Source organism: Labrus mixtus, chromosome 1 (genome assembly GCF_963584025.1).
Source record: "Labrus mixtus chromosome 1, fLabMix1.1, whole genome shotgun sequence".
NCBI classification, from domain to species: domain Eukaryota; kingdom Metazoa; phylum Chordata; class Actinopteri; order Labriformes; family Labridae; genus Labrus; species Labrus mixtus.
Window position 1 is genome coordinate 3,326,226 of NC_083612.1, and position 25,842 is coordinate 3,352,067.

The 25,842-nt window shown below is 42.1% G+C and overlaps 1 protein-coding gene across 1 annotated transcript in view; it reads left to right on the forward strand.

Annotated features, from left to right (window-relative positions):
- si:ch211-186j3.6 (neural-cadherin) overlaps positions 1 to 25,842 on the forward strand; it is a 300,686-nt gene that overhangs the window by 79,336 nt on the left and 195,508 nt on the right. Inside the window, exons 2-5 of the mRNA XM_061044393.1 lie at positions 5,284 to 5,481; positions 8,852 to 9,077; positions 11,143 to 11,347; positions 18,302 to 18,413. Coding sequence (XP_060900376.1) covers positions 5,284 to 5,481; positions 8,852 to 9,077; positions 11,143 to 11,347; positions 18,302 to 18,413 — 741 coding nt within the window. The remainder of the gene's footprint in view (positions 1 to 5,283; positions 5,482 to 8,851; positions 9,078 to 11,142; positions 11,348 to 18,301; positions 18,414 to 25,842) is intronic.

Sequence of the window (25,842 nt, forward strand, 5' to 3'; positions counted from 1 at the left end):
TTATTTATATAGCACCTTTCATACATGTATTGCAGCTCAAAGTGCTTTACAGCAGATCAAGACATAAAAAGAACATCACATAATAAAATAACACAAAATGAAATAAATAAATAAATTGCATTAAATATTTGAAATTTGCATTTAAAAGGCAGAATATAGTATAAAATAGCAGTGAAACATAACCCTATAGATAATTAATTTCCACAAGATATTATAAAGGTAATTTAACTGAATGATGGCTTTTAATTCTTTTAAATTCTATTTAAAATTCTATTCTTTTGAATTCTATTAATTGTACTCTTGATTCCTTCGATGAATATTACCCTCAAATCTGAAATAGAAGTTTCTCCAGTATATAAGACGCAGTCTGATTTTTAGAGGTCTCCGAGAGAGATGTCTACATTTTATTCCAGACTATTAGAAGCTGAAAAAGAAATGTAGGGAGATGGCGATGCGAGTGGTGCTCCACTGTATATGACTAAGAAAAACTCAAATGTTTTAAATTATGTAAATCCAGATTGCTATTGGCGACTCTGCAGAAAATATAGAAACAGAAAAATAATCCTTCACTTGTTTCTGAGCAGAATTCTGAACAAAGTCCTTTTTTTTATTGATGCACATTTATCCCCTTATTACTTTAATATTTAGGTATTTTTTTTCCTTTGAATTTCTATTTCACGGCTTTAGTTTTATACTGTTTCTATTATGCAGAGTTTTACTGCATTTTCCATAAATTACTTACGGCGGAGTGTTTCTGTCAAGTCTAGTGTTGGTATGAAACTCAGAAAGTGCAGGTAGAAAAAAAGCTTTCAGTGTTTGACAGAGTCAGTGTTGCTCTTGGCAACTGATAGGCTTGACGAGTTAAAATGCATCAACAAAACATGTTCTTTAGCTGTTTTAATGTGTCTTTTCAAAGGCCCGACTTCTGGTGTTGAAAAATAAAGCCAATGCAGAAGTGCCCAAAACTGCAGTTCCTTGAGTGTCCACTAGAGGCTGGCTGCAGAAGACTCAGAAGTCACATACACACCCATTCAAAAAAGCCTGTTTTTACAGCAGAGATTAACATGTTTACAGCCTGGTTCAAAAAACTATACGAGTCTGATTAGTTATTGTCCTCACTAGCACATACTGTACAGGGGGTGACTTTTTCTTGTCTAACTTTAACGGTTATAACGAAACGTGAATCTCTATTTGGCGGCTTGATGAAAAGGCAGCACTCTACGTCACATGACTTTGTTATAAATACGCTTCTGTTGAGAAGGTTGTGAAACAGAGTATTCCCCATGGTTAAGAAGGGCTTTATATTACCTCTACTGTTTGAACAAAATTAGATTTCCTGCAGAAAAAAAAAACTCAGCATATAGCAGAACAGTTTTTTTTTTCTCTTTCTTTGGTACCCTCTTTCTAGTTTTTCATCGACTGGAGAGCAACAAACAGGTTAAATAGAAGTTGTTGCAGAGGCCGGAGGCTTTAATTAAACTGCAGCATTAAACCAACGTTAGGCAGCATTTTACAATAATCAGGCTTTAGAGGCGCAGATCCAACTTTTGTTTTAGAGCTGTTTCAACTTTTCGTTAAAGGCAGGGGTGGTAATTTTCAAAAACTAGCATGATTTAGAAATTAGCATTCCCTCAGTGTACAAATTACACTACAAAAAAAATAACCTGACTATCTTATACTCACAACGGCCAATGACAAACTCACAGTTTAAATGCTGCCATCGATGACGCGCTTTGAGTGTGGGCTAGTGGACACAAGAGGTAGAGAGCGAGCAGGGAGACAGGGAGGCGTGTGATTGGTTCATCAGATTGGTACCTCCTGGCAGACATTGGTCAAAGTTTTTTCAGACTTACAAACTGATACAGATGATGGATTTTCTTTGTTCCTTTTTCAGAGAACATGAGTTATTCATTTCTGTCAGGACCTAAAGACAACTTCAACCAAAATCTTAAAAAGTGAATCTGGAGGAAATTACCAACCTGTCTTTAAAGTCATCCAGGTAGCTCAATGGTTCCTGACCTTCTTCAGCCTAGGCCCTCCTAATTGTACCAAAAAAACCCAAAAAACTGAGACACCCCTTCTTCCAAGGACTCACACAGGAAAAAGGGGGTATGTTTCTGTCATGAATTAACATCAGTTTTGGATGATTTCATTATTAACCTGAATTAAAAGTGTGGCTGACTAAGTAGTCTATTATAATAGAGTGAAGGGAAAATGTATTTTTACAGTTTTCTCAACAGATATTTTAATAAACCACCCAGTAAGTGTGTTATCATTATTTTTAATTAATACGTCAAAAACCTCAGAGGAGACTTAAGCCTGTTGCACTCCTCCTGAGATCTTTGGTGCCCCACCCTGGTACCCCAGGTAGCTTTCTACACAATAACATGCAGACATACTGAATATTTTGAAGATACGGAGAGAGAAAACAAGATGCCCTTATAGATAGATAGATACTTTATTGATCCCGAGGGAAATTCAAAGCATCCAGTAGCAGATTTAAAGAATACCCCTAGATGAATCAAACTTAAACTGTGCAATTAAAAATAGACTAAAACAAGAAATGTACATAAATAAAATTATATGTGTAATTTAAAGCAAGAACCTATAAACAGTTGAGGAAAGAAAATCTGTAATTAGACCTGAATATAAAAAATAAAAATAAAAAAGTGTTGACCTTCTGAAGTTGTGTTGTTTATATATGTACAGCAATGTTTAAAAAAGCAGATAGTGCAGAGTTATCTAAAACAGACATTAAATAACAGGTAGTGCAAACATTAAATTAAAGGTGCTATTTAAGTAATTGAGGTGATCATTAAAGTGTCCAACTAGAGGCTGACTCTGATCGCTCTATGAAAACGTTTGACAGCACTGAGTCGGTCATAGTCAAGGATTTTATGTTTCAAAGTTGATAAATGTTGAATATGAAAAGGAAAGGCAATCGAAAAGAGTTAGATTTCCTCTTTTATTCATCATAATTACAGTGAGGGGGGACGCCATCAAAGGAAGAATGTTTAACTATTTGATCCGGTAGATGTCGTCAGTGCTGGTTGGCCTAGTGGTGCGTTAGCCTGCCCCATAAACAGAGCAACAGGTCGTCCTCGAAGCAGGCGACCCGAGCTTGAGTCCGACTTGCGGCTACTTTCCTCCTAGTTATTCTCCACTCTCTTTCAGACTCAATCAACTGTCCTATCTAAATTAAAGGCAAAAAAAAGAAAACCTCAGGTTGAGTGTTTTGATCGATTCTGCTGCTGCAAAAATAAACTTTTCCAAAGTCTAGTGTAGCTTTCCAAAGACGGGCACAGCCTTTGCAAAAATAAACTTTTAACTCTTATTCAACTCTGACCGCAGTATGTGTCAGGATCATGAACAGAAAACAGCAAGCACATCTTAAAAATGTTCATCAAAGCTGTTTGTGTTTGTGCGTTGGGTTTTGCGGAACCCTTCTCGTACCGAATGTGCTCCGAGAGCGAGATAACAAGATATAGCTGTGAGAAAAAATGAAAGCGTTGCACCACTTGAAACTTGGACTTACAACCCATTGGAGCAAACGAGATGGGTGCATGGGAGGCGTCTTCTGTAGCTCTGTTAGTAATTGCAGGTCCCACTGTTTTCGAGGGACTTGAACATATCATTAGATCCAGCGAGCTGCATTAGTGTGAGGGATGGCAAAAGCATCAAGCTGTATCTCCCAATGGTCCTTCATTAGCCACTAATCCACTGATGATCGTTATTAGTGAGAGAGGAGTGAGAGTGTGTGTGTGTGTGTGTGTGTGTGTGTGTGTGTTTGTGATGCATTTTGGCTTGACGCTCCGTATATTAGCCCAGTGATTTATTATCTGGGTAATGCCGGCCCTTCTTCCCAAAGCTGCATTGTCCTATTGCCAATTAATTCTGAATCTGTTACGACCACAGGGAGAGAGAGAGAGAGAGAGGCTAAGACGGATAAAGAGAGAGAGAGAGATTATCAACAAATACATGGGTTGAACCCCAGAGTCAAGTGGAGTGTTATATGCTTTATGTAAGATGTGCCTGCTTAATTTCTCTCTTCTGTCTTCTTTTGATGTCCTCTTGTGTTTTTTTTGTTCTTTTCCCTCGCTCCCTCTGTTCTCTAACGCCATTGATTTATGCAATTGCTTTCTCATGTCTTTCTTTTCTCTCCTCCTTATTAGGTCGTCCACTTTTTTCCCTGTTGTTCTGCTGTTTCTATAACAACCACCGGGGTCATCTCTCAGACCGCTGCGTTTCACTCCTAATCTCATTCATGCGACACTTGACTAACAGCTAATCACCCAACTCGGATCTCTTGCTGTGCCCTAAGACACCCCCCCCCCCCCCCCCGCTTGTATCCATCCTTCATTTACAGTTCAGTCATAATACACCAACGGCCTTTTCTCATCGCACTACTTTCAGTCATTTTGACATGCAAAGGTTTGTCAAGTGGAAAGTGAGTGATACAACCGTACAGAATCAGAATCAACTTATTTTTTTTTTAACAGGTTCCCTTTAATGACAAATTGAAGAGCAATCCTCGGGCTGCAGCCCTGAAATTACTCCCCCCCCCCCTGCTGTGAGCTGCATCTTTGTGTATTCAAATGTGTGTGCGTGCGTGGGTGAAGTGATGAGGTCTGTGCTGGACCTTTTTTTTTTTCTCAGTGTTTTTTGTCAGTGTCAATATGATTGCTGTTTACTGCGGGTGCAGATAGCGCAGCGCTGATTGTAATTGCTGGTTCAGATTGCAGAGACGACCTCTTCAGTTTCTACATGATCATACGTCGGCATCCCTTTTTTTTCACGAGGAAAAAAGATGGATGGCTTAAAAGTCTGTGTGATATCTAACCTACAAATACTTGAACTTAAGTGTTGCAGCAATGTCTCTTGGAATTTGTTTTCTTTTTTTTTGAACCTGCAAAGTTTTTTTCGCTGCATTGATACAGGATCGTCCACATCGACATAATCTCAGCCTCATGGATTTACACACGTCTAAAATCCCTTAAATGCAACACACAGCCCTCTGTCAGGACTTGTGTTACAGCTCGTCTGCAATCCGATGTTGCTGCTGTATTTAAGACACATTTGGTCATTAATCCGCAGTTCACGTGTCAGACCATCTGCGAGGATCTGCACTGCTCACGCATCACATACTATCCCTCACACCACTGGCTGACATCTGCGGTCTAAATGTAGCAGCGATTGTACTCTTTAACATTTGATCTGCCAGTCACACAAACTACCCTCCACTCACAATAACTGTCCTTTCCTTTCCATGTCATTTCTCTGCAGGTTCTGATTGGTACCTGATCAGAGTGGAGCTGACTGTGACGGATGTAAACGACAATGTCCCCGAATGGAGCATGGTTCCTGCCCCCTACCTGGCCGTGGTCTCTCCCGACGCTCCTGCAGGTTCGCTGGTCTACAAACTGTACGCTCAGGATGGGGACGAAGGCAACAACGGGGAAGTGGAGTACTTCCTGTCTGACGGTGGGTCATTTTTCCCTTTGTGTAACATTTCATTTAAAAAAAAAAAAAGGAGACATTGATTTTGTTCAATTTGAGCATGTTATGTCAGAATGCCCTGAAGAATGTAATCCCTCACAACGGCTGTTTCTGCTATGACGTGTTTGAAACGACACACTGACGGCTCGATTCACTAAGAATGGAATAAGGATGTAAAAAACTCAGAATCTGCACAGTCTCAAGGTCTACTTCACGAAGCTTTCAACGCTCCTGATATTCAGACGCACACATGCCGGAAATTTCTGCCTCGTGTGAAAAATGTCCACATATTAATGCTGACATATGAGGGTAGAGGAAACTAGATTTGAGATTTGAGTCCCACCATTTAAATCAAATCTTTTCCTGGATGGAGCCAGACAAAAAAAAAAACACATCCCCGCCATGCACAACGGCCAGAGGTGCTGCTTGTCAACAAGGCAAGGGCTTGGGGCCCCTGGCCACTGGAAGGCCCCAAGGGTCGACAAAGTTTAAACCACAGCAGTAGCTCAAAATGTGCAAATTTTGTATGGACAGTAAGAAACCTCCCTTATCGGGCCCCGTGTCTGACAGCACTCCCTCGTGTATTACTCCTGTGAAACCCAAAGTTCCTCATTGAAAATCACTGAAGGAAAATGAAGGAGTTACCTGTTAAAGAAAGAGGAAGAGCGTCGGGACACTCGTAGATAAAATAGTGGTTGGAGGGGCCCCTAATTAATTTTTGCCTAGGGCCCCAACAGACTTCTCCACACATGTGGAAGAAGTGTCGAGTCGCTGACAGACCTGGACTCAATCAACCCCTGATCATTTAAAGTCATATGATTCACTGGTATGTTTCTCATGTGGCCTTACTGTCTCTGTTTTTATTTCTTTATATTTATATTTATATTGCCTGTTTTTTAAACTCACTGTCCTGTGTCCTTGTCCAATTGTACTGTCTACCTCTTGCAAATGTTTTCCAATGTGGTTTTCAAGCTACAAATGGCAATAAACTGAACTGAACTGATATTTACAGCTTTATTTACAGATCAGTTATATTTAAGTCATAGGGAAGCATATTAGCTTTCCTGATCCCTGGACAGTTTGTGCACAGCATCTCTCTTAAATAATGCGCTACAATCACCAGCGACTCTCTGCAGATGGCGATTAGAATATAATAAATGCATAATGGCACATTTAAATGCATTCAAACAGCACTGACTGCCTTTTTAACAAACATATTTATTTATGGGCTCTAAATGACTTTATTTAGAGATAGGACAGTGGATAGAGTCAGGAATCAGGGACACACAGAGAGAGAGAGAGAGCAGTGAATGACATGTGGAAAAGGAGCCACAGGTCGGATTTGAACCCAGGCCATCAGCTTGAATGACTCTGCACATGGGGTGCGTGCTCTACCCACTCGTCCACAGTATTTTCCGACCCATTTGCACTGGTTAGCAGGTGCAGAAGCCATGCATTGCTATTTTGAATCAGGCACTCAGTGACAAAAAAAAATACCTATAACGTTACAACCGCTTGGTGTCGAATCTGCAGCCTTAACATTTCATCCTCCGTCACCTTCAGGTATGAGTTTAGGTTTCTGTGAATCACATCTTCACCATGAGAGAGTTTAAAAATGACTCGTTTCTAAACTAAGTGCATTGATTTTTTGACAAAAACCTTTACATTACTTATTGGTGTTATCGGTGTGTATTCTGCAGAAGGAACAAACTTGGCATTTACAAACTTGTCCATCCTTCATTTCTCTTAAATGTTTTCCATGATACAGAATCAAGTTTGTCTCTGTTGCTCCTTAAATTTCAGCCTCCACCCGACTCGGAAGTCTTTCGTGCACACTGGCTTAATTATCACTGGTATAGAATAAATTTGTCTGCCCATTTTAGAACACTTCCTCTGTAAGACACTGTGGTTCAGTTTCCCCCACGGGGCCGACTGAGGATTAATCGCTTCATAAACTAAGTGAACACAGAAACATTGATTTGAGTTTCCTAATTTAAACTTCTTGTTTATTTGGATTGGTGTCGCTGTCATTTATTATGCTAACACAGGATGGTGTGATAGGATGTGTTCCTCTGAGGCTCACACCCAGAGTAACATTTTTTGATGTTTGTAAGAAGGTGTTATCGTGCTCCGGTATGTGACGTACAGCTCGTTAGTTTTAACATCTAATTCTCTCTTTGCATTCCACATAACAACAACTTAGAAAGACGGAGCGTCCAGTCATATTCATTGATTTATGGTGTGAGTTCAGCATGCATTTACGACTCCTCTGACGGCTCCTGAAGGCAGACGTTCTTGCACACTTTCTCGTCTCAGCAGTCCTTAGCTCTGTTTGGCTCTGAGCTGGAACATAGGGAGGCTGTTATGTGTCTCACTACTCTTTTCCTTTTGTGCTGAGAGCAAAACCAGATGAAAGTCTGGCAGAAAGAATCAAGATCAATACGGGAAACTCAACGTATTCTTCAGCACCTCTTTAGTTCATCTGCTGGTTATTTGAGGGAGAAAGACTCCCACCATTTTCTTCAAATAACTTTGATTGAATTATCGGTTTCCTTGTGCTGCTCTCAATGGTTCCTTCCAATTCTTTTTCCCTCCAAAGATGTAATTTGCATCACCATTGTGTCTCCAGAAAGACTGTCTTTAAAGATCTCAGTGTGTAGGATGAAGTGGCATTCAGCTGTGAGAGTTCAGAGAAAATCAACTAGCTGAATTTTGAATTTCTGTAAACGCACAGATCCACTTTTTTTTTCAGTTCCAATACATATGTACTGATACTGATTCAGATATTTTATTATCATAACTCATAGTGTTATTGTTATTGTTGGTAGTATGTGTGAGGCTGAACAGAGCTGCAGTAAACCCCTCCATAGCATTGGGATGGCTTCACAAACAGGAAGCTGCAACAGCTGTCAAGTTTTTTCAAATTAAACCAGGGAAAGAGGGGTAACATGTGTCGAGAAATTTGGAAACTTGATAAATTAAATTCTTACAATTTATTTGTGGAATGAAGCAACAGTAACATAAAAAACAAGATGATCCTTTTTGCCCTCTGGAGTTATTTTTTCCAAGTTCATTTAAATGTAACATTTTGTCATGAATGAAAACAAACTTAGAAAACACATTTTGAATATTAAATTCCTTTTCCGCTGGTGGATTCCTGAAACCTTCCTCAATCTCGCCGCTGAGCGATGATATGATATTAGTTGGTATTTCATTAATTAGAAATATTAGGTGCAGTCAGATGAAGTCGAGGGTGTGGAACATTTTAAAAAAGTATCATTAAATAAAGTGATATGTGTAGAAATGAAAATTGAACTGGTTCTTAAATCAGGATACATTTTGCTTCTGTGTGCAGGCGGGGATGGTCGTTTTGAAGTGGACAGGAAGAGCGGCCATGTACGGACCACGGGCCTCCCCCTGCAGCGGGACCGGGAGTACCTGCTGACCGTGGTGGCTGCAGACCGGCTGGGCAGCCGCAGCGCCCCCGCCGTGGTCTCTGTGGTGGCAGGAGCCCGGCCGCCGCAGTTCACCAACGCTTCTTTCACCATATCCATCCCGGAAAACACCCCCGAAGGACAGGCGTAAGTCTTATAACCTGAACGTCTTCAGTAGGAATCCAAATGAAGAGTTTTTATCATAGATCATCATAGATTGACTTATAATGAATACATTTCTATTTTCTTTACCATGCTCAGACATGATTGACATCCACAGATTCTTCTACTTTAAAGGTCACATATTCTGCTAAATACTCTTTACCATGACTTAACACTAACATGTGTCTCTAGTCTGTCTACAAATCCCCCAAATGATGAGAAAAGTCCATTCTCTCCGTCTTTAGCCTGCTCCACTTTTCAGAAAATGTGTGCTCAAACAGGCCGTTTGGAGGTTTTCCCTTCATGACATCACAAAGGGCAGTAGCCCCTCCCCCAGGTGGGTGACACTCCCACAGCTAGGTGTTTGTTCTGCCCTCTGAGTCTGCCTTCTCACCGTAAACAATAGGACATGGAGAGAGAAAGCCCGAGCCCTTCCAGAGAGGGGGCGTGGTCAGACACAGCTCATTTACATATTTAAAGGTACAGACACAGAAACAGCCTGTTCTGAGCAGGGCTGAAATAGAGGGGTTTATAGACATGATCAAATACAGGATCAGAGTGGATTTAGAACAAGAAACTTCACACACATGTTTTAAGGAGCTCTGAGACTTATTTAAACTGAAGAAGAGGAGGAGGATATGTGACCTTTAATGGTTGGACAGATTCATCCATATTTGACTTTTTTTTCCCTTTTCCTTATTGCACAAATACATTTTCATTCAACAGAATACTGATACAGATTTTTGTATTGAGTGTGTATGATAGGCAGCACAATATTTAAAGTCTTACCTGCAGCTGTAGATGTGCGCACACACACACACACACACACACACACACCCTCAGGTCTGAGTATAGTGGTGACAAGTGTCCTTGGGTTTGTTGCTTTATCCCTTCCTGCTTCTTTTATTGGACATCTTGAAAAACCAATAAAGTGGATCTGTCAGTCTAATTTATTATGACGGTTTCGTCAGAAATACCCTGAATGGGTTAGATAACACATCTAATAATAGTCCAGCTCTTTATTCTGCACCTGCCTGATTATTATACCTGGTGGCAGAAATGAACTTGTTCTTGAAGTTATTTCTTCTATTCATTTCACTTTGGAGTAAAAAACACTGACTGCTCCCATTGAGCTTAACGTGTCTCTCATTGGCTCCTCAAGGTCCAGCATTTAATTCAGTAATTTAACCCACACATCTTCATGCTGCTCAGAAATGTACCATCATTGAATGACTACAGTTTACTTAACAGAGGTTCACTTTACTCTGCTCAGCGGTTTATACTAAATGGAACTGGTAACTGGACACCTACTCTGTTGACACTATATTAAGTGTAAACATGTAAAGCAGCTGCAGTAGACCTCCCAGTCCAGTTGGTGGCGAGTGTGCATAATTAATTAGTTATCGTTTTATCCTGTAGGATATCTGACCTCGTTGTCTAACGGCTGGTTGTTTTCATAGCATGGTTAAGCTACATGGTGCACGCAGGTACACAACGCTGACAGCCTTCATTCGGGAGAAATCCCGGAGTGTTCTGTCTGTATCTGCCTAAAACACAAAGCCAGTAAAGCAGCTGCCATGGTCTCTGTGTTGTTCTCTGATGTGCAGACGTCGACTTTACCGCTTATCCCTTTATTTATTTTTTTACCTTGATGCCTGTCTTGTAAACTAAGCACGCCTCATAATAACGTAAAGCCCACCATGTGTTGTATTACGACGTTATGTACAAGAGGTAACCGTGCTCATGCCCGGCAGTGTGAGTGCAGGCCGGGGGCGGGATTGTTCTGCAAATTAAATGTGACGTGTGATCAACTTGTTTCTATAATCAAAGGCTATAATAAATAATTAATAAATAAATAGGCAATGTCTCATTATCATAAAAATATAAGAAATGAAAATGCAAGCAGTAAGTGTCTGATCCATCCATACCAAGTAATTAGATAATTACTACATTTTATCGCTTGCTTGTTTACCTTCCCTGTCCTCCATGCTGTTGTTTAGTCTGATGTCTTCCTCCCTCTCTAAATGGGGCCCTTCTTCTTCTTCATCAGCTTCCTGGTCACACCTGCTGTGTCCTTCCAGGAGAAACCGATCAGCTACAGTCTTCTCATCAATCCCAGCAGCCTCTTCTCCATCACTGCAGAAACTGGGGAGATCAGCCTGACCCGCCCCATCGACTACGAGAGCGACCAGCACCGCTACCTGCTACTGGTGCGAGCCAGCGAGGGCCTGGACAGCATGAGCAGCGCTGCCGAGGTTTGTGTGTGTCTGTGTGAAGGCACATTTCCATTGTCTTATTCAATAACTTGAACGGTTTTTAAAACTCAAAGATTTGTGACATTCCCTCAACTCTTACCATCTGAATTTTACAAACGATGTCTGACAAGTCTTCAAATTAACAAGTCTCCTACCAGAGGGGTAAGGGTAAATGTCATTTTATTTGTTTCTTGACTTTGATCTGGAGTATTTTAAGTTCCTGTCACTTGCTTCTTCGGGGAGAGTTGTAAGAGCAGCACAGTGATAGTTTGCGGGATGACAGGTGTGGAGTTGTGCTGAAGAGTGGTGATTATGATGTATCATAAAAGACAATGAAATCACCGCACGCAGTCATAAAATCTCAAACCCACTCTGAAAACAAACTTCAGCCGTGTGTGCAATGTGCATTTAGGCTGTGACACTGTTAGACTCGATCCTTTTGATTTCAGAGACTGTGTGAGCGGTCAGAGGTCATGGCTGGCCTCTCGTCTTTTAAAGAACTCATCAATGCTACATAGGCTGTAATTCTGATGCCCTTAACCTGAATTTATTGAGAAAGAGCCGTGACCTTAAGAGACAAGCGTCCACATCCATTCTGTTCAAAACTTAGAGTTTTGTCTTCAGTCGAAACTCAAACAGTCTTTTCTGTCTGGACTGACTGCTCTGGAATTCCCCCACGACTTCTTTGTGTTGTCAGGAGGTGAGAGAGAACCGCGGCTGACCGCTGCAGGCAGCGATGCATCTGCTCCGGTTTCCATCACTCCTCTGGCCCCCCCGGGCTAAAACATGTCCTGCTGAACCATCTGTCCTCCACTGCTCCGCTCAGGGCCCCGGTGGACTACAGAGCACCAGAGCCTCTTTATGAAGAGACAGGGGAATACAGCAAAGATGGAGACTGAAGGAAAAGCATATAAATGTAGGAGAGGCGAGAGAGAAAGGGAAATGAAGAAGAGTAATTAGCAGGGATCGTATGTCCCCTTTGCCTCCCCTCTGGAGTCTCCAAAAACCTTTTTTGATCATCACCTTCCTGTCAATGTCAGAACTCATGGGCTATTGTCTGACAACAATCAGTGCAAAAAAGTCAGACAGCATAAATGTGTCAGAGAAAGCCGGGATGAAAACAAGACGAGGTATCAACACTCATTTCTGGACAGTCGAGACAGTTCATGTCAGCTGAAGGAGTTAAACATTGAGGGGCATGGATGGAAGAAAAACTCCTTGTTTGTCGATTGTTTTTCTGTAGGTGACGTAATCGGTCAACCAGAAGAAGGTCCAGTAGTAACAAGCTGAAAGGGGGCATATCGCCACCTACTTTAGCGGAGTGGGACATGCTCCTGTGGTTCTTAGCGGTGCATGTAGCGCAGTGACTGTAGCCTCTGAGAGTGAATGATTTTTTTTCTTGCATTCTGGTGCAGTCAGTGTTTAGAGATAAATGACCTCCAGTCTGGACTTTAAGTGCCCTGCATTGTTTTCAGTCCAAGAAACATCTGAGCAGTGACCTCGGATGTGTTCGGATCAAAGGGAGGAGATAAATTTGCTTCTTCAGATACAGTATGTCTACAAAATGTATGTGTACGACTACCTTCAGATAAATTGGTGCCAGTTTAGTGGAGAAGAAAAAGTCGATTTTTGGATTTATTCTCGATTCAGCAGGAACATGTTCCAAACACAGAAATTGTCTGAAACATGAAGAGCAGCAGATAGACATGGAAGATGTTTCACAGAATCACTCCTGAAATGATCTAGATCAGTGTTTTTCAAAGTGGAGGTCCAGACCCCCTGGCGGGTCGCCAGAGCGTGTTAGGGGGGTTGCAGAAACTTTGAGGAAAGAGGGAGTAAAATGGAACAAAAAAAAAAAAACATTCTATGTGACCTCATAAATCGTAATCGTCTTTTTAGAGGATTGTTGCACCATTGAAAACTAGCTTCCTGCCTCCTCGTTATAAGGAAACAGTCCTTTAAGAGTAGACCACCAGGAAACCTGACCGCGCGCATCAAAAACGTGTCACAATGAGCCAGTACATATAAAGTACGGCTAATGTTCTTGGTCTCGAGGTTGATATTTTTTAGCTGATGTCCAAGGAATTTAAGAAATGTTGCAAGAGGGGGTCCCCGCCTGAGGTTAATGCTAAATGGGGGAGATTGGGATCCCCTGATCTAGATCATTTCAGGAGGACTGCTCCAGAGATTCTCCTGTCCTTGCTGTTCACATATCCTCCTCATATTCTTAGTTTTTGTCTTGATATCAAAAAGAGCTTCCAGTTTATAGGGCTGACAAGGTTAACCGGGATTAAACACATCAGGGTTAATTAATCCTAAAGGCTCCGCAACACCGCATTTTTTATTGTCGCTCGCAAAAAGGAAGGAGGGACATAAGTTTTCGATGCAACCGACATGGAACGAAAACTGAGTGACACCAGCTAAATGTGTAACAGGCTACGCTACACTAGCTTTACTCTGTAGACGGACTCTGCAGATCCACAGAAGAAAAGGAGTGGAGTCGGCAGTGTGGGAGTGTTTTGGTTACATCAAGAATGAGCACAGAGTTAGTTTTATTTAAATAGATGTTTTTATTTACCTTTATTATTTTGTACTGGATTATTTGATACTTTCTTAAATCTCTGAATCCTCACGTGATAAAATAAATGGTGCTGCAGGTCACTGTCGGAGCATCTGAGATTTAAGGCCACTGTAAGTCACTCCGCAGCAGAAATCATACAACAGTCAGCATTTTCAATGAGTGCATTTACAGGGAATAAAAAAAAAAAACACAACAACAACAACAACAAATGCTAAAATGGCAAAAAGCTGATGTGCATAGACTGCACAAACACGTTGAGAGAGAAGTGAGGCGTATGTTCCCTCAGAGCGCTCCGGGCTAAAGAGGGGAAATAAAGCAAAAGTAAACGTTAGTTTCTAGGGGAGAGTTCAAGCTTAACTAATCCAACTCATGGTTCTTTAAAAACAAAAAAAATTGACTCAAAGTATTGTCACAAACAAAAACAAATTATGATTTTTTAAATTCTTGGGATTTTGATAAATCCTGATATCTCTACTTTGTGTTCATGCTTTAAATTGCATTGTTATCATTACAATACCTCCAATTAAGATACACAAATATGAAGATTTTTAATCAATCTGACAAAAACTTTTCATTTAAAGACACATTTTTTTTGCCAGCAGACATCAGCAGCTGAAGAAAAGAGGCGTGCAGACTAGTCCATTTACATGCACATATACTCATCCTGCAAATGAGAACAGATGTAACTCTCTACATTATAACTTTTGGTTGAAAGGTTGAAACTTTTGTTTGGCCGATGTTCCTGTTCTGTTCAATCACTGCTCGTGTACGTCTTTGTGCCTGGAAAATTATGATGGTTATGATTCTTTTTTTTTACTTTCCTTTTGGTGGACAGATGAATTGTCTTCTCACAGGTACACAACAAAACAAACATCTGTAAGGGTGGTGCTTATTTATACAGCCAGATTCAAACTGAGCAGTTGGGGGTCGTAGTTGTCCCGTTGTCCCGACTTACAGCACACACATGAAAAGGACAACCGGAGAGACCCCACAGAATCAAGGATCCAAAGACGACATGCTATGGACTTCAAGCAGACGAAAGAGACGGACAAAAGAAAGGCTCCCACTGTGCTGCTGTAAGAAAAAGTGCATTCTCTCACAGCCTTTGGATTGTAAACATTATGTTTGATTGTAGTTAAAATGCAACTTTCTCGACTCTGCTTAGATCAGGAACAGCTGTTAACGAGCCATCATGGTGACTGCCAGCTAAACGGATTCTTTAATCAGGAGGAAGGCGACTGTGTCCCGACGAAGACATGCTTCAAATCCATATTGTTCCTGTGACCGACACCTCGTGATGAAGGGGTTCTTTCTCCTGTAAAGTTTGCTGTAGTGCGCGCAGGTGGCCTAGCGGTTCTTGGCTTGCCCCATGTACAGAGGCTCAAGTCCTCGAGAGCAGTAGGCTGGGGTTCAAATCCAACGTGTGGCTCCTTTCCCGCATGTCATTCAACAATATCTCGCTCTCTACCCCGTTTCTGACTCTATCCACTGTCCTGGCACAAAATTAAAGGCATTCAGATCCCAGAACAAATCTTTAAAGTTTGTTGAAGTGTAAAGTCAAAGCTGTCAGTCACATGACCCGCGCGGAGGCTTGGAGGTCAAACAGGGCTTAGGATAGTAGCACCACACCTTGTGGAGCTTCAGCACAGGCCTTTAATTTAACATCTCTTCAAAACGACACATGCTTTCATCACTTGACAACATCAGAAAAACTGAAATATTTAGATACACTACGTTTTTTGGCACTTGCGATCCTACGTGCAGCACACAGGACGCTATTTCAATCTGTAAAAACGGCCTTCAAAGTCTCATCCAGAAGAAGTTTGTTCTTTTGTTCCCCTCATCAGGGACGGCGGAGCATCTAACAGCATCAGTCCTACATCTCCTCCTCTTTTGGGTTTTCTTTCTCAGATTTAATTCTGCAGAAGAACAACGCAGGCTTGTCTCCTCATTGGTCAACAAGAACTCCTTAATTTCAAAAAGTAAAAAAGAAAACTGGTTAGTGGCAACTGAGACCAATAACGTCTCCGTGGCCTGCAGCAGTATGAAACCTCTCCTGCCCGCCAGGTGGGTCGTTCTGTCAGTGTGTGACGTCACATGGAAGCAATGAAAAAGTCAGAGAAAAACATGTAAGTTTGTTTTCTTTAAGAGGAAGTAGCCAGCTGCTTTTCAATATTTTATAGATATTGTATTGAAGTGAAGAATGTTTCACTCGCCTCAGTGTTAACCAGCTGGGCAGAGACGCCTTTCAGAGGGGCGGCGCCAGACTCAAAAACACCACGTCCGAGATCAGCTGGTGAGAACACACCCTGGAAGAACATAGCAGACGACCGAGGAGATCGATGTCACACTGGAGTCAGCTGCGGCAGTAATTGTCCACCGATGAAAAGCTGAAGTGGAGTCATTACGCTGCCGCTGATTTCCCCGAGTCATTTTAACAATCATCCGTTACCTCTGCACTTTTTATGTTCTCTGACTGGTTTGTGTTTACATGTAACCTCCCACCTGAAGCGTTGGCCACGTCTCTCCGACAGGGAATGACCTGGCATGGCCTGGCAGTGGCCTTGGAAGGAACCGAGCCCAGTGCATTCTGGGTGTTGATGTATTTGAAAGCTTTGGGCAGAAGGGCATGAGACTTTAAGTCTGTTTTTTCCAACCGGCAAATTTCCTCTCTTAAGAAGCCTGGGTGTAAATGCCAATGCTTCCTTGGCAATCAACCTCCCCCCCTTGTACGGGGGGAGGTTGATTTTATTTTGCTTTTCAGAAATGTGTCTCATTTTTCTCAAAATGGCGAGCAGCGATGGTGTGTTTGTGTGAAGCCAGAGTCACTGAGCATGTCTTTAATTTGCAGGTAGTTTCCAAGTTTCTCCCTCCAGGAGTGATAGCTCATCGGCACCATTAGTTACCTAACCAGCCTGAGACCTGCCTGCAGCTGCCTCTGGAGTGTGTGTGTATGTGTGTATGTGTGTGTGTGTGTTCGTCTGTGTGTGTGTGTGTGTGTGTGTGTGTGTGTGTGTGCTCGCCTGTGTGTGAGCTCATCTTGCTTTATTATGGCTGACTTCCCCTCTCTTCTCATTCAATCTTGCTTTTCCTCAGACTCAGTATGTACAAACACACACACACACACACACACACACACACACACACACACACACACACACACACACACACAGTACGTTCATATATCTTTCCCAGCCCTTGCCATTTCCTGTCACAATGGCACCTAGGCTGTCCCACACGTCACGGCATGCAAACACACACCTACACACAAACACACACAAGCAAACAGAGGCTAACGGTCACTGGCAGACACACACACATCACCTCGGTGGGTTTTTCATGGTCAGATATTATTTTGTCGTTCATTGCTTTTAGAAGCTGATCTTTGCTGAAGGATTAACTAATATTACAGAACTTCATCCTACCTACTGGGACCTAATACCAGTGCTATCTACACACCCCACAGAGTGTGTGTGTCGCGCTGTGGTCTTTTGTGTTCATGTGGAGGAGCAGAGGAGGAGCTGGGGGGGGGGGGGGGGGGGGGGGGGGGGTCAGAGAGGCCTCGCCTGCCAGCAGTGCGTTGGTATTTATTACTCCTGAACGCTGCGAGCAGGCAGTCAACATCTGCTAGAAGATGCTGTGTTTGCCTTCATGTCCCGAATGAACTCTGCAGCATTACACACACACACACCTACATGCTCACACCATACAAATTCATCTCCGCACACTGATCAACTCTTCATTTGTTGGCTCAGGGCTTCTGGAAAAACTGCACCACATTGCATTCTGTGCTGATCTACTGAAGTGAACGCAGTGCCGACTCTGCAGCAGCTCCCCTCACTGAGGAGCAGTAAATAAACCACAGGGATCAGGATCAGGGCAGGCTTTTGGAATATGTTGGGTAGAGAGAGGCTTGCTTTTTTGGTTAAAGGGACAGGGTTAATTTGGGTTACTCACAGATGAAAACCTCCACAGTCCCAAAGAAAAACCAATTCCCTGAACGGTGCCTGAAGTAGTAATCCCAGATTTTTAAATTTCATAACTCTAACCCAGTGTGACTTTTAATCTCCGTTTTTTTTTTCCACTTCTGATTGCCTGGACGGTTTCAGCACACGTGGAAACAAAAAACAAGTGTTTCTGAGACCTGAACGAGATCAGAAAAGTAGGAACTGTGGGGTTTATTTTTGTACGTGAATAGTCTCTCTTAAGAACGCCTGGTATATTGAAACTTCGCCGACAGTCGCCGTTGGATTTAGTTGACTTCCAGTGGCAGGAATGTGTGTTTCTAACTCCGCAGTTAAAATGAAATGTGTGATGAAGGTCAGAGTGTGTCTCTCGCTAACTGATTAATTCCCTCCTCGTTTCTCTCTCAGGTTCGAGTGATTATCATCGATGAGAACGACTGCGTGCCGGAGTTCCTCCAGTCCATCTACAGCAAGGATGGTGTGCCCGAGACCGTGACGACCGCGACCTCCCTGCTGCAAGGTGAGACGTCAGGGGCAAATGTTCACAGAATCATGTTGTTTTCTGTTCATATTTCACCCCCTGTCACGGACAAACTCCAGTTAGTTATCACGGAAAACATCACAGTAGAGGCTTTATTTATGTCTTTCATAGAAGAACATTGAACTGTTCTTTTGTTCAAATGATGAGAGATGCAATTTTCTTTTTTTTTTTCGAAGATATATTTTTGGGCTTTTTGTTCCTTTAATGGAGAGATAGGACAGTGAATAGAGATGGAAATCAGGGAGAGAGAGTGGGGAATGACATCTGGGAAAGGAGCCACAGATCGGATTTGAACCTGGGCCGTCCGCTTGAAGGACCACAGCCTCCATACATGGGGCGCGCGCACTAACCACTGCACCACCAGCGTTCCTCAGTTTTCTTTTTAAAAACTTTTTTAAATACTAAAAAGTATCTCTGGGTCTTGTTCACGAGTGAGGGTAAAATGATCGACAGGCAGATTGGTGCAGCGTCATCAGTATTGTGGGCGCTGCGTCGGACCGTCGCTGTGAAGAGGCAGCTGAGCCTGAAGGCAAAGCTCTCAATTTACTGGTCGATCTACGTTCCAACCCTCACCTGTGGTCATGAACTGCGGGGTAGAGACCGAAAGAATGAGATCGGGGATACTAGCGGCCGAAAAGAGTTTCCTCCAAAGGCAATCTGGGCTCTGACTTACAGATAGGATAAGGAGCTCGGACATCCGGAGGGAGCTCGAAGTAGAGCCGCTGCCCCTTCTCATCGAAAGGAGCCAGCTGAGGTGGTTTGGGCATCAGATCGGGATGCTTCCTGGACTTCTGGGAATGTCCAACATGGGAGGAGACCCAGGGGTAGAGCCAGAGCCTGCTGGATGGATTTTATTCAATTTGGCCTGGGAACGCCTTGGGATCCCCCAGGAGGAGCTGGAAAACGTTGCTGGGGCAGAGGGTAGCCTGAGTTGACTCGTCCTGCCGAGTAGCAGAAGAAAGTGGATTGATTGATGCATAAACGGCTAAAGAAAGCTTTGTCTTATTTAAATATTAAATTCCTCAGATTTTAATTTCCCACATAATTATGAAAAATGAAGGTTGCTCAACCTCAGCTCGTCCTGACAAATGCCTGATAAACACGACAGAGAATAAATCATGGAGGTATTGAAGGAAAGTGCTGCAGTGGCGTGCGAATCCTGAGTTGAATAAATATGGCCAGGTAAATCTCTGCAGAGGACAAGTGGAGTGATATCTTACCTTTCTCCATGTCAGATGGTTATACAATTCAAGATTGCATCAAACAAAGTTCATATTTCATGCTGGAAGTAAAAGCTAAAGTAGGAGCAGCTCGGTGGGCTAATGTGCGCCTGTGTGCGGTCCCTTTTATGTAAATATGTGAGAAGCTCGGCTGTAGTGGCTCTCACATCTGAATAAAAGTGGCTGGGCTTTTTTTAACATTCATGTGTTTTGACTGGTCAGGAAACGGAGTAGGTACTTGTCTGCACTGGCAGCCGTGAAATCACCGGCACTTCCATCAGTGAGGCTGCTCCAGCCTCTCCTTCACTGTAACGACCCAATTTCTACCCCCGGGGGGATTGCTTAAGTTTCCTCTTATTTTTTGGAAATGGTGATGGCGACTCTGGTGGGTTTAAACTTATAACAATGTGATCTTTCACAGTGTGACTTAACACTGTGAAGCCTCGTCTTTTATAAGGCTCTGACAGACTGCCAACAAAAGTTACTGCAAAGAATGTCACACTCTTTTTTTTCTCCTCTGCACCCTCTGTGTGAGTGCCATTCTATTAAATATACATCTAATATCCCCCAAATAGTACAATTATTCATCCAAATCCCATGACTCATAGACATGACTTCCTTCTAAAAGCAGCTTCATATCATTGTATCAGGACACAGTGAAGGTTAAAATGAAATAAACAGGTTTATTTACAGTTATAGAAATCAACAACAACAGAGCTGGAAAACATGATGCAGGGAAATAAAAGACTGCATGCATTGAATTATTAATGACTGCAGTTATGACACCTCTTTGGAAGTGTTCATTAGCTTCAGCTTCAGCCAAACAAAACTTTAGTGTTGGGTTCACATTTCACTGGGTGTGTTTTTTTCTTCTTGCATGTGTGTGTTGTGACGGTCGCAATTACCGTCTCCTCTGTAATTATCACCATTAGTCAAATGCAGGTTATTTGATAAAGGGTAAAATGCAAAATGCACATAATTTTCAGACCGCAGAGTGTCACAGCAGATTATACATCTGGGATGACCTTTAAATGACTTTGCATCCTGGAAACATTCATCAAAGCTTTAGATTCACCATTATGCAAAGTAAAGACAATTTATGCAGAGACATAGACAAGTTTAAAATACTTTAAAAAAAAAAGACCCAAGTACTATTCTCTCACATCTAAAGATATTTAAGTTTCAGACTATGATATTTTTCTTGGCCTGGGTATCTTGAAGTGTCTATAGAGCTCAACAGTGAACGCAAACTTGTTCAGCAGCTCTGGTTCCAGAAGTAAATCTCCCATTTCAAATCCTCCATTGACATTTTACAAAATCCTGATACCAATAGATTGATGCCTGTAACCATGACAACCAACTACCCCAATACTCGTGACTATAAAACATTTGATTTGGCGCCAAAAACAGCGTGACAAAACAGATAAAAAGACAAAGGTACAAGACTGTGTACATCATTATCTTCTGGAGTCAAGGAACTACACATCCCATAATCCTTTGCGAATTATATCGCTTCTTCTTTGAGTAGTTTTTTTAGTGTTTATACTGTTAATACAAGTGTTGTAGTTTGTGTTGTTGAATATATAAACTACATTCACTGCAGCATAACAAGGTTATGAGTAAATTTACTGTTAGCTAACTAACTAGCCAGCCTGCTAGCGGAACTATCTGTTAGCATGAGGTGCAGAGCGGCGGGAAACATTGGCATGGTAACAGTGAGCTCCACCAATCAAAGACGTCGCTATGACACTCCATGATCTTGGGTAGTGTAGTTCTTTACCCACAATATCGTGAATAAACCATGTTTTTCTTAAAACGAGGGTGATATCAGACAAACTTGTGTCTCCTACAGGAACATAAACCATCGTTTTACACTCGATTAGCTCGTGGTCAGTCTACCTGTGATGGTTATGACATCATGGCCAATAATCAAACTGCTGTGGAGAAAACTAACAGGATTTTTTACTTCTGGAACCTAACTGTTGAGCCCTGTTAGAAACCTGTTTGGATTATTTCCCATCATGCTCCTGGTGTAGATCAGCGGGAGACAGAGCATTAAGTTGAAGCTGTTTTATGCACAGCTGTCTGTTGGGGGGTTACTGTGTGTAGTGCCGTCTATAAGCAGTCAAAAACAGCTTTTTCTACTTTTAGTGAAGCTATCCGTGGCTAAACTAACACTGTATCTTATGTCTCACACTAGTTAGACATAGGACACGGTCACACGTTGGCCGGTGTTGTTTACTGTCTGGCACCTTCTTGGAGAGTCTGCTGCCTCCAGTTTTGTGCTGCACAAAATGCACTTATTGGTGGTTGACAGAGTTCATGTTCGGCAAACATTATTAGTGATAAACGAACATAATGTTATGCAAAGAAATACAAAAAAAGGTCTTGGACATAGTTGATGAGCTTCTCAAACTGTTAATTTCTTATTTTAAAATGTATGATTAACTTCTTTGGAGCCTTGCAGAATTGACACCATGGCAACCACATCTGCTACGAGCTCGGCCTGAGATTTGAGGTGTAACTTTTGGAGCTATCTCAACACCTTTTAATGATGATTCCTAAATTACAAATTCAGTTCAAACCAGGCTACGCTTGTGCTTGAACCGACAGTGCAGATCAACACATTAACAAACAGCTTTGCCAATATGCACACAGGAGAGTGAGAGCACCTGAGTGTTCTGTGGTAAACCATTTAACGGCTCTCTACATCATTTTAGTACACACCAGATACATGCTGGAATCAAATGCATAAAAATAAAAAAAAACCCAGTGCAGACTGAAACATTTAGCAGAGAGCACTCACCAAGCCCCGTCAAGCACACAGTGGAAATCTGTGGAGCACAGCCTGATGAATACTACATCAGAGAGGTCATGTAACATAAATCCCTTCAATACAAACAAACAAACAAACAATGAAATCCAGGAGAGCGTAAAAGCTGTCCAATCTAACACTGCTGCTCCATCAACGGGAGAGCTTTAATTATCTGACACAAAATGTTATTACATAACTTTAATAGCACGTTTGATGTGTAATATGAGAGGGACGATATAAGGTTTAGGGATTAGATCATTAAGTTGCTCCGGAACAAACAGTAAAATACGATTAAAGAAAGAATGCCCTCATCATGTGATTGCACGGTTTAGTTAAAGACGACATATAATAGCTCAGTCCCCTGTGGTCTAAATGAAACATCTGTGCTGTGCTTTGGTCAAAATATAACATGAATCAAGCACCAGAGGAGGTTTGTGACCCTGTATAAACCAGCTCTCTCAGAACGCTCCGTTTTGGTGTGTGTGTCTCTTTAAATGTAATGACCCCGCCCCCTGAGTTTTCCAGGTAGACATCACTCCTCTGTAGAGAGAATAAAAATGACTGACCTGCTCAAAAGTTTTGTTCTAGTCTGGGGGTGGAGTCCATGGGTGGAGATACCAGGGGAGGGGAGGGGATTTTATTTTTTTTACCAGAATCCCACTGTGACATCACAAGGAGAGAAAATTTGAAACGAAGCATTTGTCTCTGTGTTGTAAGACTTATGCAGACCACAAACAAAGGACTGGATGGGTTTATTTCACATGTTGTGGGTCAGTAGACTCTCAGGTTACACAGATATATGTTCAAAAACATATAAAAGATTTTTCACAATGTGTCCCCTTTAAGTGCAAGCTGTGGACGCAATTGTCTTTTGCTCGAGCTGCAATCACCTGTGTCCTGCATTGTGGTGTTAGCGCTCTTTAGTTAGCTCGTAGCTTCACATTGCATGTAAATTTCAAATAATCAGTGAGTATGTTCTTCTTCTTCTCTCTAGTTCTTGACTAAAACAGCTTTTATACAAAAGGGGAGGAGCCAGCCGTCCCATCCATGTAAACACGGCTCTGACAACAACACAGGGAGATTGGATATATTTGATTTCTGCGTCATGTGTGTGTAAAATGTTGCACTTTCATCCTTTAAATATCAAACTATTTTTGACGTGCCTGCATCCAAGGTCCCGCGGCTTTGATTGGCTCATGAAACAGAAACTGAAGCGCTCTCTGACAGAGATGGCTTTCTGATTAACAAACTGTAGATACAATACGACAGAAGGGAAAATGAGTCAACGTGAACAGATCCTGTTATGTAATATGCCGTCAGAGTTCGAGGCATACAGAAACACACAGATACCAGGAACAGATAATAATAGTAATAATAAGAGAATTCATGAATGCACAGTAATGGCCATCATTTTCTGTGGTTGTCAATAGCAGCACTTTCCCAAAGTATTGGATCAAAAACAGGGACCTAAAAGCGATTCTTACAGCCATGCCAGTACTGGGGCTCACTGTCAGTCTGTAATAGGGTTGTCACGTTGCCAGAATTATAAACTGAGTTATGATAAAAGTCAAATTCAAAACTCCAACACATGCAGTGTTTAAGGAGCTAAGGTGGAGGGAGGGAGAGACGGGTAGAGCGACAGGTTATAACTTATATGTCATTAACCATTTCTATCGATGATCAAAGTTACACTTTGTGTCACCAGCCCTGTGATAGTAACGTCTAATTAAAACAAAAGCTCGCTGTCTGCAGCCGCCCGACTCTCACAACCCTTCAACGCGTGCGCTGCAGGTGTAACCGGGGCAAAGTAAACAATCAGCTCTGCATAAGTGGCCACAGCATTAACGAGCACTGCGGGAAGAGGTGCTGCTGATAGTGGGAATGTACTCATTTTAAATCTGTGATGGAGCGTCTTGACGGGGTAACTGTGGCGGCCGCGGCGTCGCCTGCAGCCAGAACATTTTCACATACAGGGGAGACACAGACTCTGCATGCACGGCAGGTCTGTTCTCTGACTACTGATGGTGATATAACAAGAACCCTGTTTTTGGTTGCAACAAACAACAGTGGCAGCATGACATTCATCAGGTCACTGGACGGACATGGCTCGTCTTGTGATGTGACTGTTGGTCATGCACACATTGTAATAGCTATGGTAAGATGATATATCAGCTGTAAACATTTTAACAACCTTAGTCCACAAGATTTTTCATGAAAACCTTTTTTTTTCACATCTAAGGATCACTCTACTCAATGCCTTATGAATTGTAATTTTTAAATCGTCAACACTTTGAAAGGGAGTGCTCTGAAGGGAGGGATTTATTGAGAGAGTACATGTGTGCGGGGATGTGAGGTGCACGGTGTAGTAGGCACAGCATGCATTCAACATGCACGCAAACAACAGGTGCAACAAGGGAGGTGAGAAGTTTCAGCCTGCTGAGCTCCTGTGTGGGTATGTGTGTGTGCGTGTGTGTGCCATGTTCTTATTTGCACGTCTCCATTCAAAGGTTTTTAGAATATATATTCACAGGAAAACAAAAATATATTCTTTTGTGTTTTATGAATAGAATATCTTTTTTACTATGATATCTAAAACGGTGCAATGCGTCCTTTTCCCGTTTCCAATTTTCAGATTTGATCACAGGCAATTAGCTTTCAAAGTTGATGAGGTGGAAAATTGCTCACGCAAGTTGCACCTTGCCAAAAAACACCTCTGTTTTTCTCATTAAATTTCAGAAGCTGCACCTGAAACTTGCACAGCCCAATCCCCCCCCTCCTCCCCATACTTGATTAACCGGGTTAAACAGCACAGTATTAAATTAAATGAGCAGAGACAAATAGGCATCCAGCATCACTCTGCTAAATCATGTGCTAGTAATCCCATAATCAGTCCCATCATGAGAAAGGACAAATGTGTGTTTCGCCAAGTTGTGGGCAAAAAAATTCTTCCAACAAGCCAATTATCTTGCTTTCTGTGGAGATCTGAGGCTCCTGCAGTTTCCATCTTCAGCACAGAATCATTATAAGCCAGAAATACAGGGTAGACACAGCCAGAAATGTTCTGGAGCCCCCCTGACACAATGATGCCATCACAACAATGCTGATTCAAGACAACACTCTGAAGAGGACAAATCTCTGCTAAGTAAATTAAATATTGACTCATAGGTGACATGTGTTTGGCGACCACTAGCATCAGACTTTTGGGCGAATACTAGTCCTGCATTTCTTTATTTTTTTCCTGCAGTCGTTGGATGAGAGGTTATTCATCACTTTAAAGCAGCGAAACAGCCACGTTTCAGCAGCAGTTCAGAAAAGTGTCACTCCTTGTTAGCAGGACTGTAGAGCAGCGTAAACAAACATAAATTCACTTTAC